Here is a 17,953-nt window from a genome sequence, read left to right on the forward strand (position 1 = left end):
GGAGATCATAGCAATATCAAGTGCAGAGTAATGACAAAGATGAGCAACTACTTTTTGTCAACAAAACACTGAAAATGAACTTGAGTGGGTGATGCTTGAGACACTAGACGACTTCAGCAAAAATGCAGAATTCCTCCTATTTCTGAAAGATCAACGGTTGGTCTATCGACTCATAACCTTTGATAAAGGCCTGGATGAGAATATCCCTTGGTGAGCATTCAGCAAGTAGGACCTATATGGGTGGACAACAGCCAAAAGAATGCCCAACTGTTACGCCACAGAGCAAAGTGAACCAACAGAGCACAGTACACGACCATAGGAATAGTGAGGCCCTGGCCAATATGAAGGGAAAACTACACTTGGAGGGCTTTGAACTCTACAGCGGGAGAGCATGCTTCCAACCAAGGACGATTATATATACAACCAAAAATAACAAACACAGCAACCTACAAGACATAATACTATATGAGTAATAATAGTCTTCCGCCCCTCTGTTAAAAAAGCTGTTAAAAAGATAATTATGCGTTCAAAAAAATAATATAGAATCAAAGAACCAAGACACATTGCAGAACCTATTGTGGTTACATACAGTATTCAATCAAAGATACAATATTAAAAAACAAGTTTAATGCAGTGTGTTTTTGATCTTGACTACATCAAACACACAATGTGTTAAGACACTATTTCACATCATTGTGCAAAGCAACACTTAGTCTTTTTTCAACAGCACACCAAGCCATCCCTAGTGACATTGTAGAAATGCAGCGCACCACATGGGGTAATCACAGTACACATGTGGATAATCACTTCCGTGTATATACCCGGGCACTCCCGACAGCCAACAACATCTTAGCCGGATGAGACACGAAGGACACACGCTGGACGGTCCAATAGCAAGTAAATGGGTAGCTTTACAGGAGAGATGCTGTGTACTTAGAATATGCATACCATAGAGACGCTTGAAAATCCAAAGTCTACTGTTTGATTAAGCTTTAACTTCAACTGCCATTTTTTTAAACTTTAACATCTAGCAGTCAGTTTAAAGCTGTGTAATTATACAAAACACAGTACATAGACACTTGAGATTCCTAAGCCTACAGCCAAGCATGATTAACTGTGCCACTTTACCAGTAGGTAAAGACGGACAAGGGAAATTCTATGTACTTATACCAAGCGCACTATGCAGATGCTTGAGATTCCAAAGCCTTCTGTTGGAAAAACTGTAACTCAAAGTTGCCAGTTTGACTAATTTCGACCTTAAGCGGGCGGTTAAAAAAAAGGAAAACGTTGTGCACTTATCCAGAACACATTACATAAATACTTAAAATTTCGAAGTCTACAGTCAAGTTTGATTAGCCGCGCTGCTTTACCAGTAGGTAAAGACTGGCCCCTCCAGGCCTACACGCATCCCATGGGGCCATTTAGACCCCTCATAGAGGTAACTAATGTTTTATTTGCCTTTTCTTCTTTATTCTGCATAAACTGTCACCTTTCCACCAACCATGCCCTACACAACTTTAAGTACCACAAACAGCAGCAAACCAACACGAACACTGCCAGTGGTTATAATAGGAACCAAACAAACTTGCCATCAGAAACTAAACAATGGCTGGACATAGTGATACAAGCGCAATTGAAAAGGTGCCAAAAGAAGAGCTCATACAAAAACTAATATGCATTTCTGCATTTAAAGTATGCAACGGACGCTTCCTAAGGTCCTGAAATTCAGACCAATCGGCTAATGTGCCGATTAATTCATCTAAGGCACATCAAAAGCCCACATGCCCATTACCAATTATTCTCCACAACAGAGAAAGAAGAATCACATATCACTATGAGACTCTTCACATCTTAATCATCACCATACATTTTTTAAATCACCACTACACTTTCCTTAGAGATCCACAGCTTCGACATAGTTAGCAGGGCGCTGCTGTATATTATCATAGCATTGGCAACTAGAAGCCAAACCCAAGGCAAATAAGGGCCTTAACATGTCAACCAGGTTGCACACAAAAAAAGAACCCACAATGGATATGGGTAAATGCATTCCTCACGATATCACACTGGGTGTTTAGGGAAACAACCATTGGGAAAGAACAATATATTTACAAGATTTTGCAGACTCTAATCTCTTTGTTTTCCTTCCAGTTATAGGCAGCAAACTGCACCTATAATGATGACCCGTCTAGGGCAATGAGCAGACCCTTGACGAAGAGCTGCATGTTAATTCACTTACCTGAGACTCAAAGTCAAGGGAGGGAAGGAAGAGCAAAATGTTTTAACGAGGTCCTACATCCGAGCTCCTCCCGGAGAACAGATCAGTGCTAATCAGGGTAGGGGTAGTTCTTCCCTGGCCAAGATGGTCACAGAAAGTTGATCCACATGGCTGTTTGTCCTGTCGCTGAAAGACCTGTTGGTCAGATCTTGGTGCCCTCGCACACCTGTTAGGGTGTCATGCTTCATCATTGGGCGCTCCTCGTCAAGCCGTCGCTACAATGGTTGATGGGCCAGGGGCATCTTTGTCGGAGATCTTATGATCCGAAATCGCCATGTAGATGAATGCATGTGAGGGGGCAGTGTACCTAGTGATATGAGTGATATATGTGAGTGGTGAATAAAATAGACTCAGGTATCATAGAACTGAATTTTATAAAGGTAGGATACTCGGTCTAGATTAATAGCAGTGGTGTTCTCATGTGGTCTTAAAGTACCAGGATAGCTTTCTGCAACCATCTTGGCCAAGGAGGAACTACCCCTACCCTGATTACCATTTATACACTTACCTGTACAGCCCTCAGAACTCCTACAACAAAAGGGATTCATTCAACCCGGTCCTGACGAAGGCCATAGATTTGTAGGGGCAGCAGAAGGATGAAACATGTCGACCAGACTACTAGATGTTGATGACCAATAACTTGTCCGAACACCATCTCTATGTGTTCGAGGCATATGAGCTGCAGAATTCATACTTTTGCATAGATCGCCATCCTGTCTTGGGCTCGGATGCTTGCACCTTGTTGTTGTCTTGGAAGAAGTCTTTGTAGTCACAAGATAGGTGACTCCTCCCTAGGATGATAGTGCGCATGGGCATCAACACCACCTTTCTTAGATCATTTTTTCCCGCCATCGGGTTTAGATGTAACTTCAGCGCTCAAATTTGGTACCGTGTTTCCAGACCTCTTTGACGTGCAAAACCTCACAAATCTACGGTATTGTTTCGTTCTCGTGCCTCGACGCGATAACTCAAGAATCCACCGGTTCCGGTTGTCGCCGCTGGGCCTATCAACGCCATTCGGCCCTACAGCTAATCGCAAGGACTCCATTTAAAAAAAGCCCCCAGTGTGGAGCTAAATTTCCACACAGCGACCATCACAAGGTCTGCAACCTTTGTCTCTAGCCTGAACATGAAGAAAAACATTGCCAGGCCTGCACCTCTTTTCGATCCAAGAAAACTATCCGTGATCGCTGGGCTCGACGACACGTCATGGCCACAATCGGCACAGTTTCAGAAGATATCTTCAATGAAGGCCCAGACCTCCCAGAGGCAGAGGATTCAGAGGAGCTCGATATCGTATCCGAGGCTGATGACGACGACTCCGATGACTACATCACTCCAGGTCAACAAGTGAGTACACCTGCCCCTGACACTACCCTACCCAAAAAGAAGGCTCTGGTCCAAACTACGCCTGAAGGCCATAGTTGAGACCGAAAGAACACTTCAGAAGCCCCGACTCCGAAGACAAAAGAAAAGCCTTCCGGCGGCTCGGGACCGAGCAAGCCACACATCAGTGCCCCAAAAGCACCATCGGTACCGAAAGCAGGAACAATTCCCGCTGTCGCTAAAAAGGCCTCAGCGCCAAGTACTTCGGCACCGAAAAACCAAAAGGCCTCGGAACCGAAGACACCTCAAAAACCTTCGGATCCGGAAAAAGACACCGAAGCCGAAGGACATAAAAACCCCTTCAAAGGCTCCAATCAAACCTAAACCACGCCTGAACCGAAAAAAACGGCGCCGAAAGCACACACCAGCGAGGAGGATCGGTTCCTACCAGATCCCATCGATCCAAAACAGAAAACACTGCATGTGGACCCTAAAACAGGCCAAATTACCAGTACCCCCTCGAACAAAAGAAAATTCGACACCCCACTCATTCCTTAGGTGCCTGTGAAGAAAAAAGATTGTGCATTTCACCATTTAGACCCTCTTCTCCTGTTATTCCCACTGAGCCTTTCTCTCCTCCAAAGTATCCTATACTTCCTCCATACTCACCACCACCACAGGATGATGATGCCCTAAGGGATGGGGGTGGATATAATGACCCCTTCAAGGATCCTGATGATGACACTAACATTCCATAGGACACATGGGATGACTACGGTCACCCTGTAGATCCTCCAGACCTCCCTGATCCAGAGGCATACCCAACTAGACCATCTCTCCAGATGACAACAATGGCTTTAGTCAGCTCATTGATAGGGCTGCCTAACATCATGGCGTGCAAATGCATTCAGACCGTACAGAGGAGCACTTCCTGGTAGACACTTTTGCACAGTCACAAAGGACAGTACAGTTATTACCCATGCTTAAAGGTGTCATTAAACATGCTCCAGACATCTTCAAAGGCCCCGTCAGGACCAGGATTCTCAATCCTCAGATTGATGAAAAATATAAACCCGCCACTAATGATCCCACCTACATTAAAGGTCAACTCCCCTTAGATTCCATGGTAGTGATCAATGCTAGGAAGCAGGCCAACTCCCAGACCTCCGGTGATGCCCCACCTCCAGACAAAGAGTCAAAACTGCTAGACGCTTCCGGCAAACGAGTTGCCTCCCAAGCAGGTAATCACTGAAGGATAGCTAATGCACTAGCATTACTTGCCAGATGCGATTGGGCTCACTACGACGAGCTTGAGGGACTAATGCAGCATTTGTCTGACCTATACAAGGCCAAAGCCAATGATTTGATTCAGGAGGGCAAGTTAATAATGAACGCATCCATTAAATTTGCCCTCGATGCTGCAGACACTGCATCTAGATCAATCAACACTAGTGTGTTACTGCGAAGACATGCATGGTTGCGCATTTCTGTCTTCAAACAAGAAGTACAAACTACTATCCACAATCAGCCATTCAATCAGGAACAACTTGTTGGCCCAGCTGTAGACACAACATTAGAGCAAATGAAAAAAGACACGGAGACTGCAGAATCTATGGGTGCATTACAGTCTCCGTCTACACAAGGCTCTTTTCGTCGCTCCTTTTATAGGGGTGCATCCAAAAACATCAGTACAGATACTGCTTCCTCCTCCTACAAAAGTCCCACACCACCATCCCCCAACAAGGGATATTTCAGAGATGGGTACAGGAGAAATAACAACAAAGGGAGAGGCCGAGGTAACAATACTCACACCTGGTAACAATACTCACACCTCCCCCACTAACAAACAGTGACTTCCCTCCACTCCCTCCAGACCATTCCACTCAGTTTGGAGGGAGACTCTCACAGTTCCTACCTGTCTGGAATTCCATCACTACAGACAAGTGGGTAAGACAAATTATCCAGTATGGTTACTGCCTGGAACTTATTGCTATTCTCCCCAACAAACTGCCCAAACAGCGTCCAATGTCCACAGAACATCTGACGCTCCTCAAGCAAAAAGTTCTCTCACTGCTTCAAAAGCATGCAATGGAACCAGTTCCCCTAGAGCATCAAGGGACGGGAGTTTACTAACTATATTTTCTAATCCCCAGAAAGGATGATACTCTCAGACCAATACTGGACCTCAGACCTCTCAACTGCTACATACAGTCAGATAACTTTCATATGATCACTCTTCAACAAGTCCTTCCACTACTGCAACAAGGCGACTTACTTACAACATTAGATCTCAAGGATGCCTACTTCCATATTCCCGTACACCCTGCTCACAGGAAATATCTAAGAGTCACAGTGGACGGCCAACATTATCAGTTCAAGCATCTCCCATTCAGGGTAACCACAGCACCCAGGGTCTTCACAAAGTGTCTCGCGGTGGTAGCTGCACACTTGCGCAGACAGCAAATCCATGTGTTTCCATACCTGGACGCTGGCTGATAAAAGCCAAGTCACACAGTCAGTGTGTTCATCACACTCACCAAACAACTCTACTGCTACACCACTTGGGGTTCACAATCATCCACGCCAAGTCACATCTATAGCCCTCCTACCTACATTAATATCTAGGGACCACCATAGACACTTTCAAAGCTCTAGCCTACCCCAATCCAGACAGGATAGCAAGTATGCAAACCCTCATCACAAAATTTCAACCACACACTCCCTTCCAGCTCGAGTGCTTATGCAGCTCATAGGAATGATGGCTTCTTGCATTTTCATAGTACCTCATGCAAGACTTCAGATGCGCCCCTTACAAGAATGCTTAGCACGTCAGTGGAATCAGGCTCAAGGTCAATTTACAGATCTGGTGTTGGTGGACAGCCACACACATCGCTCTCTGCAGTGGTGGAACACACAAAACCTTTCTAGAGGGCTGCCGTTCCTACAGCCAGTTCCACAGGTAGTGCTAACAGTGGACCTAACACTCACCGGCTGGGGAGCCCATCTCTTAAACCATATAATTCAGGGCAAGTGGACCACCCAACAAAAACTGCTCCACATCAATCACCTAGAAATACTAGCAATATTTCAAGCATTAAAGTCGTTCCAAGCACATCTTCTCAACAAAACTATTCTAGCCCGCACGGACAATATGACAGCAATGTATTACTTACAAAAACAAGGAGGAACACTCATTGCAGCTGTCTCAGCTTGCACAAAGTATATGGAGATGGGCCATTCCACAAAATATATATCTTCTGGCTGAACATCTTCCAGGAGTGCACAATCAGATTGTGGATGTAAATGTAAATGTACATGGATTTGTATAGCGCAAATCACCACTGGTTTCTAAGCGCTTGCTTAGGGAACCCGTCCTGGTATTCCCCGGTGAGATACCCCGGCAGGGTATCCGCAAGGTGAAAGCCAAGCATCCCGCCGCAAGGGGCCGTTGTGGAGATTAAGCAATCTATTGCCCAGAGTCGCAGAGTGTGAACCCATGAATCGATTAGGCACCGGAGCGAGAATTGTCGAGTCCATGGACATTTTAGGACTCAAGACCCCGCCGAGCCGGGAATTGAACCCTGGTCCCGGGCTGACCTCTGCTTCCAGGTCTGCCTCCCCTAACCCGTGAGCCACACTTCTCCACTCCACTTCTGCTCAGTTGTCAGACACAGCAGATACACGAATGGGAACTTCATCCTGAAGTTGTTCGACCATTTTTCCACATGTGGGGCCACCCAGACATAGATCTGTTCGCCACACACGCAAACGCAAAATGCCCAACCTTCGACACCAGGTTTCCACACCCATTGTCCAAGTGCAATGCAATATGGATGAACTGGTCAGGCAGATTTGCGTACGCTTTTCCGCCACTCCCACTCATTCCACTAGAAGTACACAAGCTCAAGCAACAGTATCTCAAAATGATCCTAGTTGCTCCCACATGGGCATGGCAACTAAGGGTCACAACACTCCATGAAGTCTCAGTAGTTCCATATCAAAAATGACATCTCTCCCCAACACTGCTAACGCAGAACCATGGAGAGATAAGGCACCCAGATCCAGCATAACTGAATCTAGCGATCTGGCTCCTGAAGTCCTAGAGTTTGTTTACCTTAACCTCCCACCGGACTGTATGAACATTATCAAAGAAACCAGACGCCCTATTACTAGAGCATGCTATGCAGCCAAATGGAAATGTTTCATCATTTACTGCAATCACAACAAAATTGACCGGCTATATGCTTCAATTCAGAACTTCCTTTGCTATTTACTGCATCTACAAAGATGTAATCTAGCTTACTCATCCATAAGATTACATCTGGCTGGCCTTGCTGCCTACCTGCAAAACAGACAACATTTGTCATTGTTCAGAGTACCTGCTAGTGAAGCTTTAATGGAAGGCCTTAAAAGGATAATTCCTCCCAGACTGCCACCCTCTCCATTGTGGAATCTAAACATTGTACTTACTAGACTCATGGGTCCTCCATTTGAACCTTTACACAAATACGAACTGCAGTTCCTTACGTGGAAAGTAGCTTTCCTTGTCGCAATCACCTCTCTCAGAAGGGTAAGCCAGATCCAGGCTTTAACCATGCAAGAACCATTCTTACAAATACATCGTAACAAGTTGGTTCTTCAAACCAATCCAAAATTCCTTCCCAAAGTAATCTCTGCTTTTCATCTTAATCAATCTGTAGAGTTTTCCAGTGTTCTTTCAAAACTCAGATTCCGAAGCAGAGATAGCTCTTCACACTCTAGATGTAAAAAGAGCTCTACTTTATTACAATGATAGGACTAAACCTTTTAGCAAGACAAACCAACTGTTTGTAGCCTTCTCTCCACCTCATAAAGGAAACCCCATCTCTAAAGCTGGAATTGCCAGGTGGATAGTTAAATGCATTCAGATATGCTACCAAAAAGCAAAACGCATATTAACAATTCCCCCTAGAGCACACTCAACACGTAAACTCAGAGCATCCATGGCATTCGTAGGGAACATTCCCCTAGAAGATATTTGTAAGGCAGCTACATGGTCTACTACACACACCTTCACCAAATACTATTGTGTAGATGTGCAGGCAAAGAGAGGTGTTACCTCGAAACCGGTCCGGTCCTCGGATGCTTGATTCCGTTCTGGGAAAGATATGGCTGTTGTAGTTCAGACTGGACTGTTCCCATGGGGCAACAGGGTCAGAGCTGATTTGCATAAAGCCATTATCTGACCCAGGGTGGTGTGGAGTGCAAAAAAACGATGGATTTGGGCCCAGATCTTTTGACTGGGGGAGTGTGTGACATTGATCCACATTCAGTCCATCACTTGTTCTTTTTTGCAATTGCCGCCCTAAGTGCGCTGGGGATGCCCAGACGTGGGTCCCAGGCACTCCACACCACTTGGAGTCAAGCTAGCCGGGCTGAAGAGAGGTGTTACCTCGAAACCGGTCCGGTCCTCGGATGCTTGATTCCGTTCTGGGAAAGATATGGCTGTTGTAGTTCAGACTGGACTGTTCCCATGGGGCAACAGGGTCAGAGCTGATTTGCATAAAGCCATTATCTGACCCAGGGTGGTGTGGAGTGCAAAAAAACGATGGATTTGGGCCCAGATCTTTTGACTGGGGGAGTGTGTGACATTGATCCACATTCAGTCCATCACTTGTTCTTTTTTGTACCTGCAAAACAGACAACATTTGTCATTGTTCAGAGTACCTGCTAGTGAAGCTTTAATGGAAGGCCTTAAAAGGATAATTCCTCCCAGACTGCCACCCTCTCCATTGTGGAATCTAAACATTGTACTTACTAGACTCATGGGTCCTCCATTTGAACCTTTACACAAATACGAACTGCAGTTCCTTACGTGGAAAGTAGCTTTCCTTGTCGCAATCACCTCTCTCAGAAGGGTAAGCCAGATCCAGGCTTTAACCATGCAAGAACCATTCTTACAAATACATCGTAACAAGTTGGTTCTTCAAACCAATCCAAAATTCCTTCCCAAAGTAATCTCTGCTTTTCATCTTAATCAATCTGTAGAGTTTTCCAGTGTTCTTTCAAAACTCAGATTCCGAAGCAGAGATAGCTCTTCACACTCTAGATGTAAAAAGAGCTCTACTTTATTACAATGATAGGACTAAACCTTTTAGCAAGACAAACCAACTGTTTGTAGCCTTCTCTCCACCTCATAAAGGAAACCCCATCTCTAAAGCTGGAATTGCCAGGTGGATAGTTAAATGCATTCAGATATGCTACCAAAAAGCAAAACGCATATTAACAATTCCCCCTAGAGCACACTCAACACGTAAACTCAGAGCATCCATGGCATTCGTAGGGAACATTCCCCTAGAAGATATTTGTAAGGCAGCTACATGGTCTACTACACACACCTTCACCAAATACTATTGTGTAGATGTGCAGGCAAAGCAACAGGCTTCTGTAGGCCAAGCTGTTCTTAAGACAATTTTCAGAACCACTGCAACAGATACAGGTGACCACCGCTAAGGGAGACACTGCTGTACAGTCTATGCAAAAGTATGAATTCTGCAGCTCATACGCCTCGAACGGAAAATGCTTCTTACCAGTATGCATTTGTTCTTGGCATGTAGAGCTGCAGAATATCATACCCCCACCCGCCTCCCCGGGACCTGTATCTGTTCCAGTGTCATCCTACTTAGATACATTCACATTGACATCTTTTCAGTTTCTTACAAACTCCATAATTTCCCATCATGGCGAACAACAATCTGAGGATGGAGTTGATGCCCATGCGCACAATCGTCCAAGGGAGGAATCACCTGTCTCGTGAGTACAATGACTTCTTCCAAGACAACAACAAGGTGCAAGCATCCAAGCCCAACACCAGATGGTGATCTATGCAAAAGTATGATATGCTACAGCTCTACATGCCAAGAACAGATGCATACTGGTAAGTAGCATTTTCCTTTTAGTTTTACCCCTATCCCACTTTTTTAAATAAATCCTGTACACAGGTATAGGAGGTAATTTTATGTTGTATCACACATCCCACCGATGTCTTTACCTAGACACTTTCACTACTGGTGGAGGTATGTCTCTCTTGGAGAACCGAACACTCAATTGAGAGAGACAAAGAAGATACTACCCACTACATCACTCCAACAAAGATAATATACACTGCTGATTGCAACAACGCGGTTGAGGGTCTCCAAGACAATTCCCTTTGAGACTCTGACATACAGACTGGCCTGGCTCACTCCCCACTCTGATTTAAATTGGATTATACTTGGATGCTGAGTGAATTCATTTTTGTTTCTCCCTCTCCTCTCTTGATTTAAAATCCCCATATATTATGTCAGTCAAGGATAGGACGTTAACCCATCTGGTAAAATGTTAGATAATATGCGCCTTCAATATAATCGTAAGTCGACTGAAACACAAATGCTTTAAGGTTAACATATTCGGTATAGATGTATGCATGGAAAGCTATGATTTTCACATGAGACTTTTGTGAGTTCCATTAAAAGAGTTACTAATGTCATTGTTAAGCAATCCCACAGCGCACAAGTGCTTATGTACCTGTTCACTTCACAACTTGCAATATTACAGATGATGGTGACTTAGCTATTTTAAAGCAAGAACATCAAGCTGTTGGAGACTTCCGTCATCGATCACCGAGCAGGTCTTTGTCAGTTCCGAACAGGCCCCGTCCTCCTCGGAGACCTCCACTTCCAAGCAGCCTTACTCCTCAAAGTAATATTTTACATTTCTTTATTTGCTTAATACATATTGTGTATTCTGTAGCTAGTGTTTCTGCTTTGCTTCCCAGAATGGTATACTAATGAAGATATCTATGTAGCACTTACTGCATAGTTTAGATACCTCATGGTGTGGGTCCTGTTCTGAATCAGTGTACTTGACGACATGGGCTATATGCCAAAGGATAATGGCTTAATATGGTTCCTATGTGTATAGATGTTGTCCTTGAGTCTGACTTTGTTGTGGAAGGAGCTGCAGTCTACAGAATACTGGACCATGAAGGCTCTACTGTTAACACCGGAGAGTGGGGAAATCAAGGTTTTAGCTCATCTCAAATACCGTCAGAGAGTTTGAATTCCGAAATTCCTGCAATTATAAGAAGGTGGTCTTCCTTGAATTCAGTTTATAAATGTTTGCATAGCAGTAAGATGGATGACGTGTCATAGTGCCAGGACGGGTTCCATGCTCTCCTCTGCTACACCAAGTAAAACAAAGAGAAACAAACCTTTTTAAATGGATGGGAGGAGGGTCAAGGGAGGCGGAAGTCTGAATTATGGTGCTCACTTTAAGGTATACCTCGAGATTGCTGCTTGTCATACTGTGACCTTAGACACATAAACACATAAACATATTGTTAAATGGAGGTTACTGTTCATTATTCAACAGACAATGTATCTCCCTTCATGCACTTCTCATAATCTTGCATATTTAACAAATAGCATCAAATTGTGGTATGCACCCACAGGCTGCTGGATATAGCTAAAGGATGAGACCAGTGGCATCTGGAACACCTTCAGCCTAGCTTAGCACCCAGTACACACCCATAACAGCCTCTTTGACCATGTCCAAAGGGTGGTACCAGGAGGAGGTACCTAGCAATTTCTGGAGAATAGGTGTAGAGTGCAGGACCTGCACCAGAAATCATCCTGCCTTGCTGAAAGCGAGTCTAGTTGACTCCGGGGGTAGTGGGTCTTAACTGCAAGGCCTGGTTAAAAGCCATTACCTGCACCCATTGCCAACGAAGCAGGAGGAGGTACCTAGCAATTTCTGGAGAATAGGTGTAGAGTTCAGGACCTGCACCAGAAATCATCCTGCCTTGCTGAAAGCATGTCTAGTTGACTCCGGGGGTAGTGGGTCTTAAGTGCAAGGCCTGGTTAAAAGCCAATACCTGCACCCATTGCCAACGAAGCATGCCTTAAGGCTGTGTTCAGTAGGGCTCATTGGTTAGGGTTACTGAGTCCAGATTCCAGGGTCTGTGCTCAGAACTCACTGGGCACAGCTAAAATCTGGATCTTTTAGGCTCTTGAGGTATGTGTATTGAGTGTATGGCTTTGGCAATCATTCAGAGCCCACTGGGCATCATCCAAATAGATTCTGGCCTTACCATCCCTTCTTCCAGCCTACAGTACTTGGCTGAAGGCCATACCATACTCCTAGGATCTACTAGACACAGCTGAAACAATCTGTGCCTTAGCACCACTGCATGATCAACAAACAGCCACCATCTGTCCAGTGTCTTAGCTGAAGCAGATGCCCAAAAGGGATCTTAGGTGGATAGCCCTGCCAAGTACCACGCATAAGGGGTTAGAGTAATGCATTTTAATACTGATGTCCGCATCACCGCTTTAAAATGCATTAGTCACGCATAGATAGCACTCTGACAGGTTTTGGAGATTATGCTGCACTCCAAAATACTGCAACACAATTTACCCTGCAAGCAGGCCTTTGGTACTCTGACTCGTGGTTATGGTGACGTGGACCAGCACAGCCGGTTACATTGTGTTACATTCACTACAGAAAAAAACAAATTGTGTTTCAACTGGGTGCCACGTCCATGCCTTTTCTGCTGCATATGTGTAGCTGCTGCCTTATCCAGCTGAATGTCAAGGAAGTGGGGGTCTCTGGCTCTAGGTCTCTTGGGAAAGCGAGCAAAGAAGCATATTAACACCTGCAAACATCCTCTGACATGCAAGGGGTCCTGGCTAGCTGGCAGCAATGACACTAAATATCTGAATTATTCCTATATGATCAAGTTGCATCGCAATTTCAAATTGCGAAGTGACTTTTCACATAGGAATTATTCACATATTTAGTGTCACTGCTGCCGGACAGCCAGAGTGAAACACTCCTAAGCGAGGAGCGGAGAGGTTGCCTGTGACTCTCCGTCCAAAAATCTATTTGGGCACTGCTGCTTTCTGCTACAGTCCATTGCCCCCTCCTCAGCCCAGCCGATGAACTTCATCTTTAACACTTCCCAATAGCTGCCAAGGTTTCATATTGCCATGTGTGACATTTTCATAATTTCAGTGAAATTATGAGTGACATTTCAACAACTATGAGTGACACTTTCTTGCGAGCTAAAATCATCCAATGAAGATGAGGGAAACTTCTAAATATCAGAAATTACAGCCATTTGAGCAACAAAAAACTCCAAGAAGTTCTTGAAACTGCTGCAGAGCACCAGAAATGGAAGGACACTAACCCTAGTGCTCCCTCCTGTAACATGGAGGGTCCAGTCCGGATCGGCACCCCGCGGGATGTGCTTCTCGGGTGCGGAGAGCACCAGTGAGGACAGGGCCTCAGGACAGGACGGAGCCGTCTGACTGCTGCGATCGGCACTTCCATAGCAACCCCTATCGCAGAGATTATCTGACATCATGGGCCGTGGTGCGGAGGTGAGGCGTCTGTGTGGCGGCAACTCACTGGACCAGCTGCGGTGTGATTGAGTGACATCAGCCGTGAGCCTGCTCAGCTCCCGCTCCGGAGTCTGAATTTCTGCTGTCATCGCGACTTCTAGCCTGGGGAAAACAGAGGTGTGGAAAATAAATGTAGAAAATGTGTGGAACATTTCGATGACATTGCGGAGTGATTCTGAGGGAGTGAGCTCTCACAAAATAGCGGCTCGAGAGCGTTCCTGCATCGGACTCCCGAACACGCCAGCACCCTAACTAAGAACCATCCCAACGCCTGCAGTGTCTAAAGGTTCCTGATTTCACCCTATGGCAAGGTACCCGTGCTTCTAATTGGACTCCTTTGTGTCTACGGAGCTTTTCTTTTTATACAGAGCCTGACCTTAAAATGGCGGATCGCGAGTGCGCAATGATCTTCATAATTGCCTATAACATTGCAGTGCTCCTTATTACTGGCAGTTTTAATTGAGCATTGATGGTCACACCTTGCTGCAAGGTTTTTGCTCCGATCCCGACCCCTTTGTTACTGTTATGAGCTATACCTGTTTGGATCAAGATTTTGGGGGTGTAGCTTGTGTCCATGTGCATGTATGATTGGAACGTGGATGGCAAGTATGCAGAATTAGGAAGGAGCAACAAGCGGTCACAACCAAGCGCTCTGGATGCATATAGTGTGTGTGTCCCTAATATTACGATATTTGCAGCGCTTTTCAGATGCGAGAGACTTTCAATCTAATTATTGCCTGATTTGAACTCGGCAGCTTATGGATGATGTAGGTCCCCGTTGAGTCTGCTGAAGTTTGAGGGGCCTTCAGTATCTGGTGCTGACAAGTGATCTTCCACATGACTTTGGTGTAGTGCTGATCGTAATCTGAAGCTGAGAAGCCGCCCGCAGCCATAAGGAAATCGTTAACCCCTTACCTAGAGGGTTATCCTGCTGCAACATAACTGCCCCTAAGCCATAAGGAAATTGTTAACCCCCTACCTACAGAGTTATCCTGCTGCAACATAACAGTCCCTATTGGCCTGGCAGAGGTGAAGAGGAGCGAGAACGCCGCTGTGGGCACCACATTGGTGTGGCTGCCATTTTAAACTTTTTTCCCCCGCAGCTGAAATCTTCCTAATAATCCTACCAGGACTGTGCCTGACCTCATGATGGCATCTGGAATTCATTCGGTACATGGTCCCCACCCTAACAACCTGTAAGTACTCCTGATCTCTATCCTGACAGCGGAGTCCGATAGTTATACTCTGGAGTCTCAGTGAACCCGCTGAGAGTCCACAGCGCCTAGGGAGCCACTCACAGTTGAGGTATGGTATGGCACCCCTTGCCAAATCTCTCCCTCTCCCCTTTTTGGGGAAGGATCCAGTATGTAGGCCTTGGATTCTCAGAGACCCCTCTGAGAGAGTCCACTGCGTATAGGGAGCCTCTCGCAACAGAGATGGGAAAATGATACCACTTCCCCTGGGATCACAGCTTACTGGACTTTGGACGCAGCTCTGACTCGTCTACCGGTTTGTGTCCCCGTCACCCCTCCCTCCTCTTACCATGCTGTGTCTCTCACCCTCCTCTTACTCCCTCCATTCTCTGTCTACCTCCCCTGCTCTTACCCCCTCCTCCCCTGCACTTACCCCCTCCTCCCCTGAATCTCTCCCCTTGCCTGATTTTACCCTTACGTACATGTCCTTTTTGTTTGTCTCGACCTTACTTGTCACTATGTTGCCCGGCTCTAATAACTGTGTAACCTTTGTAATAATGTAACCTGCAATTATGGTCTGATACTCATGTAAAGCACTCGGATACCTCCGAGTCTAACCAGCGCTATATAAAACCTTTAAAATAAAAATAAATAAATAACCTGTAAAGGAATGGGTAAGGCCTCTGGCTCCTCCTTCCTAATGATGCTGCAGTTGAAGCATGGTCATGCATCATCACTTCAAGGCCTCTCTCTCTCATGTGGTGGAAGGCGACCCACCAGCTTAAACAGGATGCGAGAGAGGCCGGGCAGGCTGAACCGAAAGCGAACCTGCCTGGCTGGCCATCTGCGTTGTGCTGGTGGGGGCAGGTAGGGCCTCTCCTCCTCCCTTCAAATGAACATGCGGCCGGGCTATTGCTTAGAAACTTGACCCCAAGGCCTCTCTCATGTGGTTTCTGAGACCGTCCATGCCCCAGGATGTATGAGCAGAGGAGCCTGACTCAAGTCAAAACAGGAGCCAGTCAGTGTGTTGCTGGGTGGGCCTGGGAAAAACAACACAGACTAGTACACACGTTTGCCGGCCAGTAGCAGGGCCCGGACGGCTTGCTTCTGCCTGCAAAATCTACAGAGAGCATGATGAGAGGACTCTGATAATGACGCACGAGTCGTGACGACCCCCGCCCCCACTGGATGAGGGAGAGCAGAGAGCCCTGGCCTGGCAAAACATGCACCACCACTCGTAAGTCACTGAAGAGCTGATCGTAAACCCTCTCATTTTATATACATGATTACTTGCGCCATTTTATAAATTAAGTACAATGTAAAATATTGTTGTGACCACATAACGACGAACTCTCAACTCAAGTAAACATTCAATTAGTTAGATTTATCTGATAGTGATTTAGCTACAGACTGAGTCACTGACACTGTCTCATTGAATTATATTTTGTCCATAACAGCTTAAGTTAATTTACATAAGACTAGTGGGTCATCGTCATTGCTACTAAGTGAGACATGCCCAATGAAAACCTCAGAGAAGCCAGATGACGAGACAGAGGAGCCCCGCCTGCAGATTACTGTCTGAAATGAAAGGAGATCTTGCAGAAACCTCAGAAGAATGACGAGTAAGAGCAGCCCTGCCTGCAGATTTTACTGTAAAATAGAATAATGAAGCATCAGATGATCTTGCAGTGCGTGCTGTGTGACTGTCACAAGGTAACAACTCAATACTAAAGTCAGTGGCAGGCTGCCTGACTAGAAAGTAGTACTTACTGTGAATTTCTGTAGTCTCAGTCCAGTCTGACAGCCACTGTCTCTCTGAGCGCCAGGTCCGATGGACGCAGCACGCACGGGGTCATGACCGCTCTGCATACAGTCTACCCGCAGGCAGCGCTCGATGCTTCTCATGCCACGCGGCCGGGCCATGATCTTTGATGCTGAGAGTGTGAATCAAGTCATCAGATCGATGCTGTGCCGTCCCGCCGTGGTCCGGGTAATGCGCAGGTAGCTGAGCGCATTCTCTCAGTTGAGAGGGACCGCGGAAGACACAGCAACACCAGTTTAATCCTCCGCCATGCAGCAGTCTCCTCGCAGCACCCGATGCCTCTGATGCCGCACGGCCATGATGATGAGACAGACAGTGCTGCAGATCGATGCTGCAGTGCCCGAAACCGGTCCGGTCCTCGGATGCTTGATTCCGTTCTGGGAAGGACATGGCTTTTGTAGTTCGGACTGGACTGTTCCCATGGGGCAACAGGGTCAGAGCTGATTTGCATATCGCCATTGTCTAACCCAGGGTGGTGTGGAGTGCAAAAAAACGATGGATTTGGGCCCAGATCTTTTGACTGGGGGAGTGTGTGACATTGATCCACATTCAGTCCATCACTTGTTGTTTTTGCAGTGCCCAGTCCCGCAATGGTGGTCCGGCAACGCCGGCCGGGTCATATACCGTGCACTCTCCACAGCGTGGAATCTCACGACTTAACTCCAGTACGCGTGGAGTCCCCGGCTGCTGCTTCTGGCAGACCCTACTTCCTTTAAGGACGTGAAGTCATTGATTCCCCCACACTGCGCTGGCGCCACAGTTAACGGAACGACTGAGAGGGCGCCCCGCTCGTGAATTTTGTTTCAATTATGCAGGCGGCCTGGCAGATAGAGTGAAACATTGTAGCACTGTCAGTGAGCGATTGCATCTTTTAAGCGTTCTCCTGCTGGCAAGTCTGCGGAGAGCTGAGCAG

At 46.1% G+C, this 17,953-nt stretch overlaps 1 protein-coding gene across 1 annotated transcript in view; it reads left to right on the plus strand.

The window, feature by feature from the left end:
• SYNJ2 (synaptojanin 2) overlaps positions 1-17,953 on the plus strand; it is a 724,073-nt gene that overhangs the window by 652,135 nt on the left and 53,985 nt on the right. The window contains exon 23 of the mRNA XM_078649121.1: positions 11,180-11,323. Coding sequence (XP_078505247.1) covers positions 11,180-11,323 — 144 coding nt within the window. The remainder of the gene's footprint in view (positions 1-11,179; positions 11,324-17,953) is intronic.

The sequence above is a fragment of the Lissotriton helveticus genome, chromosome 6 (assembly GCF_964261635.1).
Source record: "Lissotriton helveticus chromosome 6, aLisHel1.1, whole genome shotgun sequence".
In the NCBI taxonomy this organism is placed as follows: Eukaryota; Metazoa; Chordata; class Amphibia; order Caudata; family Salamandridae; genus Lissotriton; species Lissotriton helveticus.